Source organism: Mytilus trossulus, chromosome 10 (genome assembly GCF_036588685.1).
Source record: "Mytilus trossulus isolate FHL-02 chromosome 10, PNRI_Mtr1.1.1.hap1, whole genome shotgun sequence".
Classification (NCBI taxonomy): Eukaryota; Metazoa; Mollusca; class Bivalvia; order Mytilida; family Mytilidae; genus Mytilus; species Mytilus trossulus.
The window spans coordinates 58,218,287-58,233,464 of NC_086382.1; the positions used below are offsets into that span (position 1 = coordinate 58,218,287).

At 30.5% G+C, this 15,178-nt stretch overlaps 1 protein-coding gene across 1 annotated transcript; it reads left to right on the forward strand.

Annotated features, from left to right (window-relative positions):
• Positions 1 to 5,414: 5,414 nt before the first annotated feature.
• LOC134686416 (bombyxin F-1-like) lies at positions 5,415 to 14,631 on the forward strand. The gene is made up of 4 exons (XM_063546085.1): positions 5,415 to 5,557; positions 10,732 to 10,893; positions 12,834 to 13,018; positions 14,301 to 14,631. Exons 2-4 carry the CDS (start codon positions 10,743 to 10,745, stop codon positions 14,478 to 14,480), a joined length of 516 nt encoding a protein of 171 aa, XP_063402155.1. The 5' UTR covers positions 5,415 to 5,557; positions 10,732 to 10,742; the 3' UTR covers positions 14,481 to 14,631.
• The last annotated feature ends 547 nt before the right edge of the window (positions 14,632 to 15,178 follow it).

The following is a 15,178-nucleotide window of genomic DNA, read 5'->3' on the forward strand; positions in this document are numbered from 1 at the left end:
AAAAATCTGCAATAGATTTGGGATGGCATGCATGACACCATAGATTTGAGTCCTACATATATATTCTGTCAACAGGTTTCAAACACTTCACTTTTTGCTACTTGTTTTGAACTATTTACCTTCCTACCTTATCAATATTCAATGTATGCAGTGTTTGGTACAGAATGAAAACATTACTGAGAAGCTACCCAGTATTTATGCTAGGAACGCGGACCTCGAATAGAGCACCCTAGCAACAACTGTACAGATAAAACGTCTTATAGCAATCAAGGACAAAGGGATGCTTTTCCATGCTGTTTTCAACTATAAAAAGATCAAATGGGAAAATTCATAGAAAAAGAAAATACAAAAATGTAGAAATATTATAATATTTAAACTGTTAATTCGTATCAACTGTAAATATGATAAAAGATGACGAAGTTGTGAAAAAAAATAGTAAATGTCATCAAATGATATTAGAAAATTCAAATTTGATTGTCTATTTAATTGAGTTGTCTTGTTCTCTTCTATAGTGTCTTCTATAGTGTCAATAGAGTTTCTCGTGAATAAAAAAAATCTGAAAAAAGGTATGCAGCCACCTCGTGTCTTAAAACTGCAGCAGTTGTTTTATATCTTGATTATTCATACTATACATAGTATACATCTTTTTCAAATGAGGACAAATGATTATGCTTAGCAGCTTAGATTGACAAAAGAATGGTTGATGTGTGTTTGCATGATTATTGATATAGTGTTGTCCATTCAAAAGAATAAAAACATAATAGCGAAATAATAATGTTTAAAGTGATTGGAAATTGCAATTTAAGAGTTTCCGGATAATGCTATTTTTGTCAACGTCAATCGTATATGTTTATGAATGAAATAAAAAATGCTTTATAAATGAAATAAATAACTGCTTCGTGAATGAAATAAGAAAACTGTTTTATGAATGAAATTAAATCATGATTTTTTTTTTAATGGGATAGAATATTTGTTTTAATGAATGAAATAAAAGTTTTGAGTTCGTTGAGTTTAACAACATTTTCTCGATTTGATTTTCATTAATAATTTTGTTTAAGCTGATAGCTAACGAAATTCAAAAAGGTGAATATCTTGAGTATTTTTACTATATTGTTTTTAGTCATTTCAATTTATATTTCATTTTGTGTTTCACTATGTTGTGATGTTACAGTATGATCAGATTACGGTTAATTTTGGCACCGTTTTAAACATGTATTCCCGCTGTAGGAAAGAAACTGGGAAACAATATCAAAATATGACCGAATTTTAGAATAACCTGTAAATATTATAAAACGATTTGAGTGTATGCATAGTAGAGCTGAGTGAATATTGGTATAGAATGAGATACTGTAAACCAACTTATTTTCGCGAACGACATATTTTCGCGACTTTCGTGAGTTTATAACGAACGTGAATATAAATCGTCGTTACTTTGTAAAACTTGGATTAAACAGCATCAATTATATTATGAGGATCGCGAAATTAAATCGCCGTAAAATTGGCTAGCAAGGGCTTATTGCGATAGAAAGAATCAGCGAAAATAAGTTGGTTTACATTATAGTATGAAAATAATAATAACAATGGAAGACCTACATATTTGCGGTAAACCGCATATTGACTGGATTTTGAACAAATGGTCCTTTGACATTGTGACAGGACCTCATGCACTCTTCTATAGAAAGCAATAATTGAAAATTGTACATTGGTCGAGTGGTCTAAGGCACTGAGCACAGTACCTTTTTTTCAGAAATGCTAAAAAAACTCCCCTTCTGAAAGCCAGGGATGTACAATTACTGGATTACGTGAGGGAGCTATTAGACCGCAATATTGCATTGCCTGCAAAAGATGTTGCCACGGTATCAAAGAGGTGTATTTGTTATATATGTAAAAATCGGTGTCACGATCTATATTGAAATTCTATCATACAGACGCGTTTCAATCAAAAACTCACCAGTCTGATAATTATTTGTAGTAGAAATATTCTTTCATTTTCTGAAGAAAAAAAATCATTAAATCATGATGTTATCCCAGTTCTCATAAATCTACACAAATGGAATATATATATATTTATAGAACGACTAGTCGTGATAAAGTAAGACATTGCCGAGACAGAAAACAAACCTATGTTTGAAATTTTATATTCATCAGTGTTTGTATAAGTGTAATACCACCATTTATTTTTAATATTGAAAAAATTGTGCAGAATTTATCTTTGTTTCAAATAATGAAAAATTTTCTCCAGTACAAACTTTAGTTCGCAGTAACCTCAAGTTTCCAAAATATTGTACAGAAGCACAAAATAAAAAGATGATGGTGCTTTAAAACACCAAAGATATATGTTTTTGAAATAGAATGTATTTGATGCAATAAAATTTAGGATTAATTTCCTACAACTGTCAAATTCAAGGGAATATTTTTTCGGTCCTTTTTCGTATGCAATCGGATGTGACGAAATATGATTTGGTAGTAGAACACCTAAATATTCAAATAATGTTCTTCACAAAATTATACCAAACAGAAAGTTTGAGAGGACAAATTACATTGTTTTTTTCTATTACATAATGTCAAACATCTGGCTGCGGAATATCACCTTTTTGTTTAATCTTTTGAATCTTGCTTTACTACTATATTGAAAGAATACATATATGCACACAATTTCCATTCAAAAGAAAATGATGTCCTAGCTTTTATATTACAATAGTATTGGAGTATGAACCAAACATTGAAGACTATTTCATACCTTTCTAAAATGTAATATATATATTTATGTTAAAATCAGGTTATATGACCGTCGGCAGTCTTCGAGAGTAATCTCGATGGATATTTAGATGGTGTTTGATCTAAAATACATACGAACTGTTGATATTTTATAGCGAGCCCATGCATTGTTGATTGTTACTTTTGGACCTCTAATTTTTATATTCGTTCAAAAATATTCTTACTAAAATGTGAGAATTCAGGTTAAATCAGTGAACATGCACCTGATACCTAATGGGTTTTTTTTAAATAGGAGATATACATAAAAAAAAGTTCGATATATATATATTACTATTAGTTCATAAATTATATATAACAGTTGTATTGGAGTATAAACCAAAATGGTAAAGTATTTCATACTTTTCTAAAATATGATATATGTTCTGATTTGTTAGAAATTCTTAGACTGATGGGTCACCGAGCTTGTTTTCGTGCGACAGACTGTGGAAAAAATACACATTGTGTATTTATTATCTAAAAAAAAAGCTTCATTATGTTGTAAACTCCTTCTAAAACATAAAATAGAAAAAAAAAGAAACTTGAGGAATGTTATTGTGATATTTTAGCAGTTCTATTTAGAATAAAATGAACGGTACCAATTGTCTTGCACCAGATGCGCATTTCGACAATACATGTCTCTTCAGTGATGCTCGTAGCCAAAATGTTTGAAATCCGAAGCTTATATAAAGGATGAAGAGCTATTATCCAAAAGGTCTAAAAATTATAGCCAAATCCGTGAAAGGAATCAAAGCATTGCATGAGGGAGATACATTCCTTAATTTAAAATGATTTCTTATATTTTGTAACAGCAAATTTTAATAACACAAAAAAATCCGTATTTTCATGCCAGTACCGAAGTACTAGATACTTGGCTGGTGATAACCTCGGGGACTAATAGTCCACCAGCAGAGGCATCGACCCATGTGAAGAAGACGCATGTGAAAGTAATTCTAATCCCGTAGACGCAAGGTAAAAGTTGTAATGTGTTTTTCTTATAAGGATACGTTTCCTTTTTTTTAATGTTTCTCGATTAAAGATTTAATATTTGATTTAAGTTTGACCATTTGCATAACATAAAGCAATCTCACATATTATATAATTTCACTGTTAAGACCCTTTGATTTCAAAAATCAAAATGTATCATGAATTTCTAAATAACATCCTTCGTTTATAAAAAAAAAAAGCATTTAGTCTGTCGACATAGGCACTTGTCTCAGAAAATTGTTTTCCTATATACCTAAGTAGGAAAACAAATTTCGGAGACAAGTGCCTGTGTCTGTCGTGTCTGTCGATCATCACTATTGATATTTATGAATTTTGTTTTACATTTTGGTATAAGGGCTTCAAGGTTTCAAGGTGTGCAAAACAGCAAAAACTTCTAAAATAGCCTCTGCATTGAGGACCTGTTGGTGACCTTCTGCATTTGTCTGTCCTATAGTCGGGTTGTTGTCTCTTCGATACATTCCCCATTTCCATTTTCAATTTTTATCCTTTTGACGTCATAGTGACACCAAAAGTGACATCTTTGTACTTATTGAATAAATTATATCAACCTTTATATTTATCAATAAGATGGATATAGTTTTAAATGACTAGGCTTATTTTACTGGTATTATGATAAAAAATACTCTTATCATAGATCACCGTATGTTCTTTTGCTTATAATATGAGGGTCCCGATAGGGGTGCTTTATTTCCTAATTCTTTATTTTTTTCCTTCTTTTTCTATTTTCTATGGTCCTTTTGTAATAGTACATTTTTAAAAAATATACTTTTATTCTCTATTTTTTTTATATTTCAACACCCCATTATTCTCTTGTCTTTATTTTTTTTTTATCTATTTTCCCTTATTCTTTATATTTTGACATTTATACTCTACTTTTTACCCATTTATCCCTATTCTGTTAAATTCATCAAGGCCATCATATTAAATAAAAGCAAGTTTTAAAAACTTAGAGATATTAAATTTTCTTGTCATTAAACACGCGTATTTTTCGCCTTCACTTCAATGTAATTCCATCATTTAAATTCATTTGAAATTAAATACGTAAACACAAGATAAATCTAGTACGACACTTATATTACTATATTAATTTATGTTTAAATATAGCAGCCTTCTTATTTACTAAGTTGTTGTTTTTCTGACATACTAGACCTGCGTTAGCTTTAATAAAAAATGTCTGTATTGTCTTTCTGTTCGATATGATAAATATTGTACACCCCCCCCCCCCCCCCCTCATTTGTGGGCTTATTTGTAGTTGATGGATAACAAATTTTACAATGGCGTTCGGTATTGTTTTTTATACTCTTTGACACCTGTACAATGTCCATCGTATTGTGTTTGACAGAAAAATGCATACAACAAATATATTTTAGAGAAAAAGGAGAATCGCAATTGTTTCAGAACAAATTAATACATTTTCAGTGACAAATCATTTTTAGATACACATACTCGTACATGTCGTATATTTCCTTTCATGTCGAGAATTACATACATTAATTGAATCTGTAACAAAACTGTGAAAACAAAGTTTCGATATTTACATCCGGATTCAAAACATCTGTCAGAGCGATAAATACCAATCGAAAAAGGATCAGGGCTGTGGTCACATTAATTGGGGAAAATACCTAACAGTGACGTCACTAACTAATTAGAAACTGACCATATCGTATTAAATATGATGACATCGGCTTATTTTGCTCATAGTTTGCATGTCAATAAATGAATAATCATCATTTGCTTAACCTGTTTTTAGTTTACTTTTTGGGACGATAACCAATGTTATGAAGAATTTAAACTGGTAAGAAATTGTTTTTTTATTATACGTTTTATTAATTATTCATATCAATATGTATCTTTTTTTTTCTATATCGTACTGCATGCATTTGCAAAAACGGATTGTTAACTTTTATTACTTACATGTAATTTTAGTTTATTTTTTTACATAAATAAGGTCGTTAGTTTTCTCGTTTTACATTGTCTTATCGGGGTCTTTTATAGCTCACTATGCGGTATGGGCCTTGCTCATTGTTGAAGGCCGTACGGTGGCCAATAGTTGTTAATGTCTGTATATTTTTTGTCTTTTGTGGCAAGTTGTCTCATTGGCAATCATACCACATCTTCTTTATTATATTATACCAGAAAAAATCTTGAACTGATTCAATCACAAGTGTGACAATTTCTGAATTATTCATCAATATTATTCAGAAAGACCTCTAGTGATTTTAAAGTTGTAAAGAAACGAATTTGATGAACTCATTGACTCTTAGGCCCATTCAAATAATGGATTTTTTTCTTTTTGCATTGGTGTTCTCTAAAAGGAAATATTGAATAATTTTTCGTTTGCGCTATTATTCCCTTCCTATTCTTTCTTAAATATTTATGTGATTATCGTTTAAGTAGTGGAATAAAATTGAATTTTAGTGCGTCCAAGGCATTGGGTAACTTGAACTTATTACATTAAAAACCTATTTGAAAAAATCGTCGCAACTATTTTACTTGTTCAATAATGTTAACGTAAGGGTACCCAAATTGCACCGAGTACCCAAATTGCACCTATTTAGAAAAGAATAGCAATAAAAATCTTACAAGATTTCCTAGAGACTAAACAAGTTGTATTTTTATGATTTGATACTATGCCCGTCTTTCAACATAGGTAAACATATTTAGTTATACACAAAACGTTCACAGTATTTATCAACAGATGGACTGTTTACTGAAAAAAACAAAATATACGAAAACGTCACCATGCGACGTCATCAAAACGTCATCTTTTTAAAATTGGCAAATACAATATATTATAAGTATCCATTTCGTAAAATATGAATAGTAAGCATGGACAAATATCCAATTGTTCAAACTATTTGAAGAAATTAAACAAAAGCTCGGTTATTAGACTTTTGATGATGTAAATTTAAGCATGGATGCAATTTGGGTACTCCTCATTACAGAATCATGGATAGTTTGGAGGTTGATTCAAACCCATTTTTTAATGACTCAATATGGACTAAAAATTAAATTGGTGTACCTATATGACAAAGAAGGATAGGGCTACAAAATAAACACAGTATGGACATTTTTTTCCTGATCATAAAAAACGTAGGTGAAAAAACTGTCAAAATAGGTGCAATTTGGGTACCGTCACGTTAGGTGGATATATCTTGTACTTGTTAGTGTGCTGCATATTCAACCAATAAAACCCTTGTTAACTACACCTTTGTTCTAGCTATTGTTAAGGATAAGCAAACGATTACAACGGTATATTCAAACGCATACCTAGTTTTTGGCGGGGTGTGTGTTGTTTAGTCTTTAGTTTTCTATGTTATGTCATGTGTACTATTGTTTGTCTGTTTGTTTTTTTTTTCACTTTTAGCCCTGGCGTTGTCAGTTTATTTTAGATTTATGAGTTTGACTGTCCCTTTGGTATCTTTCGTCCGTCTTTTGTAAACGAACTGATCCTGCCAGGGGGAAACGAAAACAATTTTTTTTTAAATCCCTCAATAGTGCAAACAACATAACAAATAAAAGAAACCATTGATACAAAATTATTGCATTCTAATTTTCAATTTTAGTATCGTATTAGAGGTTTTCCTTTATATGAATTGGATTTTGAATGCAACAGTTTATTTATCTGGATTTTTGAAAATTTAAATTCACTTAGCTAAATGTTCTTTGATATTAAAAGAATGATAATGGTAAAATGTTGGATGTATTATCATTGAATATGGTAAAATGTTGGATGCATAAAAGAATATGGTAAAATGTTGGATGTGATTTTGAATATTGTATTTTGTTTAGCTCTGAATATGAACGAAAAACATAAGACAAGTGTCTGTTCTTTCGGTAAATTTGTGGTTTTATTCATATAGGCAAAACTTTTTTTTTTTGGTAAAGTCAATTAAAGACTGGTATGAAGCAAGACTATTTTAGTCCGATTTGTTACTTAACCTGAGTTAATAATAATCTATATCAAATTAACCTTGTTTCACCCAGTGATTAAACAAATAATATTGAACTACGCATTGATACATTTGCATAAAATTCCATGATTATAAACAATTATATATGTATCCAAATATATTTATTTTTATATTTGCAAACGTATTCTTTTTTTCTATGGACTGTTTTTGCTTTTGTAGTCCGTAAAAAGACTTTTCATAATCACGTATACTAAGATGGCGGCGAAATATTTGCCGGTTCGGTATAAAGATGAGTAAACAGGAAAGCTTCATAAAAATGAATACTTTATGTTAGGGATATACGGAATTTTACACTGGTGTTGAAATCCATCAATATCTGTCTATTTACTGATTGTGTGCTTTTACCAATTGCTAATATGTTTTATTGTTCGTGTGTGTGTGTGTGTGTGTGTGTTCATTGGTATGGCATGTGTTGCATGCATATCAAGCTATTCCTACTATAAGGATACATCCGGTCTCGTTCCTTTTTGGAGTCTATTTTTAAACCTCAGTGTTTTTGTTTTCACTTTCGTTTGTTTCTGCTCTTTATATTTGTGATATTTGGACATCGGTAAAACTACTGCTGAGTTAATTGTCACTTATAAAATCTAAAAGGGAAAAATCACACATGGTGTTACATTTTGATATTCAACTTCAACTAATTTAAGTAACATAATCAATAATACATTTCTGTACGCCTAAGTTGTTATTTACCTTATTAATACATTATATCATTAGACATAAATGGTACTTTTTTCTTTCCAAATTAGAAAACTCATTTCTAGTGTGTTTTTGTTACAAAGAAGAAAGAAACTCTTCAAAATGAACTTCATTTAAAATTTTTGAAAACTTATAAACCTAAAATGAACTATCGCCCTGTGTACGGATATCAATTTACTTGACATTACATCAAAATAGATGCCAGCTAAAATGGTCCAGTTTATTGATCCCATAATGATCTAGGAAACAATTTTCGATAATACTAACATAATATATAACCTGTCACTAACCTCTAAATCCATTGTAAATCCTATCATCAATAATAGAACAGGTCATGAATCATTTGGCCAATAGATTTAACAACAAAGTAAAGACTCATATATGATACCAGAATAATAATTTGTTTCGAAAAGCCAGATGCTCCTTTCGTCTAAATAAGAATTAAAGAAAATAAGGTTGAAGGGGTCAAACAAATACGAAGTTGAAGATTTTTGCAAGACTTTAGCTTTTGGTGGTCACTTCTGTATTTGTCAACACTTTTAGGAATTTTGGATCTCAATGTTCTTCAACTTTGTACTTTATTTGGCTTTTAAAAACTTTTTTGGATTCGAGCGTCACTGATGAGTCTTTTGTAGACGAAACGCGCGTCTGGCGTATATATAAAATTTAGTCCTGATATCTATGATGAGTTTAATTTGTATTACCATTCTTTTATAGTTAATGTTAGTCTTTTAGTTAGTCTGACCCTTTTGGAGCATCTGAAACCAACCCTGTTAAATGGTGTTCGTTTTGCTCAGTCTTTAGTTTTAAATGAAGTGTTTTATGTATTGGTGTATGTTGCTCTTTGTCTTTTCTTTCGCCATGACGTTGTCAGTTTATTTTCGACTTGTGTGTTTGAACGTTCCTTTGGTATTTATTACCTCTCTTTTAGTCAATGGAAGGTATTTACTATAGAATCCGTATAAGATGGTTTCCTTCGTGTCTTAAATTTCATGATATCCAGTAGGCTTTTTTACCGGCGTTTTTCAAATGTTTCTTAAAATAGTTGCTTAATTAATTAGAATCTTTTAAATTTTAATCCTTACTCTTGAACTTAACAACAAACCAACATCTTGTTTGTTGTATGACGTTCCAGAGAATAGATTAAAATTCAATATTCAAAATGATCATGTATAGGTATGTGTTTTGCGGAAATGTTTTTGAAGTTAACAGTGCATTGTTTCACTTGAAATAATCCCTCCAACAATTTTCACGGTTGCCACTTTAATACAACCCAACCGGAAATGTCCACCACAGAAATGTAAACATTTCTTGTTTTGGTGAAAGTATAATTTCTATGTCAATGATGATCATCATAATCCCGGGTTTTAACTTGTTCAATAATTGATAAAAGGATTGGTAATTTGTGACCTGTTATCAACCTTCAATTATCTCCTGAATTATCTAATCAATAGTTAACAATTTTATAGCTGTATAGGACTAATATGTTACGATTTTTGCATAATTATAGTATCAGCAGGTGTAAAAGATCAGTTATATGGACAGGAAAAGGTAGTGTGTGCCTAATATTCACACTAAACGATCAAAACCACGATATACTGTTGAACAGTTATTTCTTGTAAAGTTTATAGAATAAAAGCCGATGAAAAGAATTACTGTAATTTTATGAAAAGAATTAATTTTTAAATATCTACATGGTAAAAATTGTAAACAGTCGACAGATATCAGGAGCATTCAATCTCCTAAGCGGAAAATAAACTGACAATGACATGGCATAAATTAAGAAAAGAAATAAAAAACACAAAACATACACAAAAAACAACAAAGTACCTAAAGACTGAGTAACACGAACGCCACAAAAAATCAGGGTCGATATCGGGTGCACCGGAAAGGTAAACAGTTCCTGCTTCATAAAAAAAATCCTTTTATAGAGTGCATTGGATTGGATATTTGTTGGGTCCACTTTGTAGTAAATTTGATCTGACAAATTTCAAGCGACAGGCGAATCACAGAATAATAAAATTGATAAAGGAAATAGGGAATGTGTCAAAGCGACAACCTGACCATATAGCAGACAACAGCCGAATGCCACCAATGGGTCGAAACTCCCGCACACGGAGGCGGCCTTCAGTTAGCCCCTTAAAACATATGTATACAAGTACATACATTTTTATAAGCCAATTTCTAGCTTTTTGCTATATGGGGTCAATTATATCAAAATGTGACGTTTTCACTGCATTATGTAACTTCAGTTTCATAGATCATTTAATTAATGCTCTTTTTTTAATTTTTGCAGGATTTTAAAAAATGCAAAATTTTCCTATTTTTATGGTTATTTTATCAATACCAGCATTAACGAAAAGTCAAAGTGGAGACCATTTATGTGGAAGTGAATTAACACTTATGTTAGAACTAGTATGTGGAGGACAATACTTTGGAAGTGCTAGTCATTCAAAACGTAAGTTCCTATCAAAATCAATAGACTACTTTTGTTGGTCAGTTTCTGTGCCATTTTGGTTACAAATTATTATCATTGTTAAAATCCCATAAATGCTGAACCCCGATTCCTGACTTTGAACAGACATTTTCTTACGTAGAAGATAATGGATTTAACCTGGTTTTATAGCTAGCTAAACCTTTCACTTGCACAACAGTCGCATCAAATTTCATTATCCTGAAAACTGCATTTTCGGAAGGAAGGGGTATAATTCAAATTGCAGTATATTTTATTAAACAATATATGATGAAATTTGGTGTTAAGGGTCACTTGTCGCTTTCAGTCGTTTTACTCATTACTTTGTTTGGGAATATTTTGAAATAGGAGCACAATTCTTTTAATTTCCAATTGCTAAACAACTGTATACCAGTATTTTAGCCACTTATTATCACGGAAAACATTCTACAGTAATAATAAACTATAAATGTATTAAAAAAAATGTAAAAAGATGTTCTAAAACTGATCACCATTAAAACAAAGACAATTTACAAACCTATAGAAAGACTATTTGTTCTGTATACTTATTTATTCTGGTCATCAATTTCCAAAGAATCGTTAAATGTCAAAATATGGTCATGTTATATGATACAACTATGCACAACATGAATCAGATGATAGGAACTTTAGGTCACCTTACGGCCTTAAATATACGCAAAACTTAAATCATATGAGCTATTAAAGACCAAATGAAAGGTAAAACAATCCAAACGAGATCTTATTTTAATATCTAAGAGTACCCGAGACACTGAAAGCTAGTTCAATGTAATATAGAACTTATAAATATATAATGGTTCCCGGACTAAATTATTAATCAGTACACATTACTAGGGTCATCTTAGGCAAAGACTTCACACAATCAGTATAAAACAAATAACATAGTACAATGCCAAATAAAAGAATTGACAAGACGTAGGGCTAGAAGTGTTCATAATTAGGATATTAAAACATATTTAAATATTTGTTAACTTTTGATACATTGGTACTCATGCCATATCTCCTATTAATTTTAAGGCCATTTAGTTTTAAAAAATCTGCATTTTAAAAAATAGATTTCCGAAACATATGATCGCTGAATTTGCCTGAATGATTTGTCAATGAATAAAAGAGCCGCCTTATTTGGTGTTTATGGTAATTGTTAAAATCAATTGGTCAATTGTAAATCTCATGATCAAGGTTAACATATAAGATAACTACCAATAATAAAACAAAGTAACGTAAAGTAGTACTAACTGTAGTCTGTTTTAGTTATTTTAAGCTAATCATAAAAAAATCCAATCCCCATGGCATTGTCGTTTAATTTTTTGTTGCACTTTAGTGTTTCTATTGTATCGTTGGTTTCCTCTAATATTATATGTGTATCCATCAGTTTTAGTTTGTAACCCGGATTTGTTTTCTCTCGATTAATGACTCTCGAACCGCGGTATTCTACTGTTGCCTTTATTGAAATACTTAATACATAAGGTTTATTTTGATATTACAACAAAAATAACAAACTCAAAGACACATTCAAAATTCAAGTCCCGAATCAAATGGCAAAATCAAAAGTTCAAACACTTCAAACGAATGGCGAACAACTGTCATATACCTGACTTGGTGCAGGCATTTCCTAATACTATATGAATCTAAGTGACATGTACATGTGATTTTTTTTTTATAAAAGTTGACTATTACATATAGCTAATATATTTATGGTGCTTAAGGGTTTCAATAAAAATAAAGTATTAGCTCGCTTAAGGTTTATTCTAGAAAAAAACATAATCGCCGGAATATTCATTAAAATAATAAATCTTACATCTACTAGGAATGATTTTCACATTTCTGAAATAGGGAATATTTTTGGGAAGGAATAATTTGTGTTTTTTATAATGAAATTATAAATGCTTTATTGTACTGTTTTGCAGGTTCATCGCACCTTTTTTCTATTAATGACAATAACATGAAATCACCTGAGATTCTAAAAGCGGAATTCAAATCTATAAATATAAAGAAACGAAGTGGCGTCGTAGATGAGTGCTGTGTCAGAAGTTGCACATTTGAAACTTTACAGTCTTATTGTCTTCATCCTCAATCAGAAACACAAAACAGTGTAAGTTTTTATATATATTTTTTCGAAAGCTAGTTCAATGCCCTTTAGCACTATGAAAGGTTTTATTTACAAAACCATTTCAAAGTGTTGGATACAAAAAGTTTAACATCAGGAATCTTAAAACATATGTTGTTTACACGACAAAATGTTGACGCATTAATTCACATGGAGCTAATATAGATACTGTGAATCTTAGAAACGATTTGCATATTAAGGAAAAAAATACTGAACTCAAAATGGAAAGACTCTTATTAAATAAAAAAAACCAAACACTTAAAAACTTCAAACGAATAGATTATAACTGTCATATTCCTGATTTGGTACAAGCGGTTTTTTCCAGTGGTATATCATAACTACGTTATACTTCATGTCATTCTCCTTCTTCATAATTCGTTACGCTAGGGCATAAAAGAAATAAAACTATTAGAGGTTCGGATCAGCCATCCCATATTCATATTATATTTGTTTAATGTTTAATCCTTTAGATCTCACATTCCAATAAATATCATTTGAATCGATTAAACGTATAAATGTAAGCTTGCGTGTAATTTACTTAATTTATCTTTGCGAAATGTGAAATTAAAAATTAAAAAAGTCAATTCCTTATATCAGTAATAAACATGAATTATAGTATTTTATTGAAATTTTGAAAACGAAGTTAACGAACAAATATTCCAGAAATAATTCACAGGGTAATGACATCAGAGAGCTGGTTGGTTGTTTTTTTCTATCAAGGAGCGTAGCTGCTATAAGACAGATTATTTATTTACAAACTTCATTTAAATTTTAACTAAATTTTAAAAGAGTTTTTACGCAGTGCACTTATAAATCGTTGTCTTGCCAAAACTTCCGCCCGTGCCAGGGCCGTATAGTCAGTCAGGATAGTTTAAAACTTCAATGATTATTGACAAAATTAGTATGACTGTTTTTTACCCGGAATATTAATTGGTCGATTGCAAGTTTTAAGTTAATCTGGCTTTCAATAAAAGATGAACTAATTCAGATTCTTAAACATTATTTGAATGAGAAAAATGATATCACAATTGTGTACTCTTTATTTTAAATCACTCTCATTGTGAAAGCCAATCTCCTCATGTGTGTCTAAATTTTCAAGATCTAGATCTAAGTTTATTACCTATAAATGAAGTGCCCTTTCGAGGATCTACGAAAATTTTATTTTAAAACTTTTTTTTTTAAATTCATGTTGACGAAAAATCAAAGTTGAGAAATATTCGAATCATAAAACAATTGAAACATTTTAGAATTTGTTTCACTTTTTTAGAAAGAAGAACAAAAACAAACGGACAGAATATCAACAACAACACCAGCTGTATCCACAACTTCATTATTAATGATCCCAGAGACAACAACATCAAGGATTCGGTCGCGACAGAGATCCAGATGGTTTTTTCTTTATGCTTTAGGACGCAACCCAACTCGTCTGCCTCATTATCCCTACTAACTTTCAACATACTTTGTCTCAAAAATATATGTCACATTTATATTGTTGGTATTGTTTTTTGTTTATTATATAAATGTAGACGCCGATTGTTGTAGCGTGTATTTTTATTGATATATTTTTTTTAGAATTTGAGAAAACATTTATAATAATGTTTAGAGATGTGATTTTACCAAAGTAACGGTGGAATGACATTAAATGAACGAATCACTATAAAAAGGAGCATTACATTAATTGTGATGGAGACACGATTTGGGGTATCTATCCATGAGGCAAAATTAGTATGAGCACTCAAAACCTACTATATAAACAATTTAAGTTTATGAAAAAAATACGAATGTTCATATAAGTAAGAGTATCGTTGTGTTAATTCTATATTTTTTATTTAACTGCGTTCGTGTTTTTGTGAGTGCATCTATTTAGCATTAGTTCTGGCTGGTAAAGGGGATATTGATTTCCTTACAATGCTCACATTAAAATGAACAACACTTCATTTGACCTAATTACTAGAAAAGAATTTTAAAAACTAAATCTAATTTTCTAATTGTTACCAAGAAAGGATATTTAGTGGATGTACCCACAATAAGTCAATCCGCAAGAATAACTAGTGACAGTTGGGGGCTGAAATTAAAAAACAGATATTACAACAAACACATTGTTTAGTAGCACAGAAAGTAAGAAAGTATTTGTCCATCGACAAC

Bases quoted from the DNA above. Each gene is read 5' to 3' on its own strand.
- LOC134686416 (XM_063546085.1), top strand. From the start codon at position 10,743: ATGCAAAATTTTCCTATTTTTATGGTTATTTTATCAATACCAGCATTA. The intron at 10,894-12,833 runs GTAAGTTCCTAT...ACTGTTTTGCAG, and splicing joins AAGTGCTAGTCATTCAAAAC to GTTCATCGCACCTTTTTTCT. The intron at 13,019-14,300 runs GTAAGTTTTTAT...TCACTTTTTTAG, and splicing joins AATCAGAAACACAAAACAGT to AAAGAAGAACAAAAACAAAC.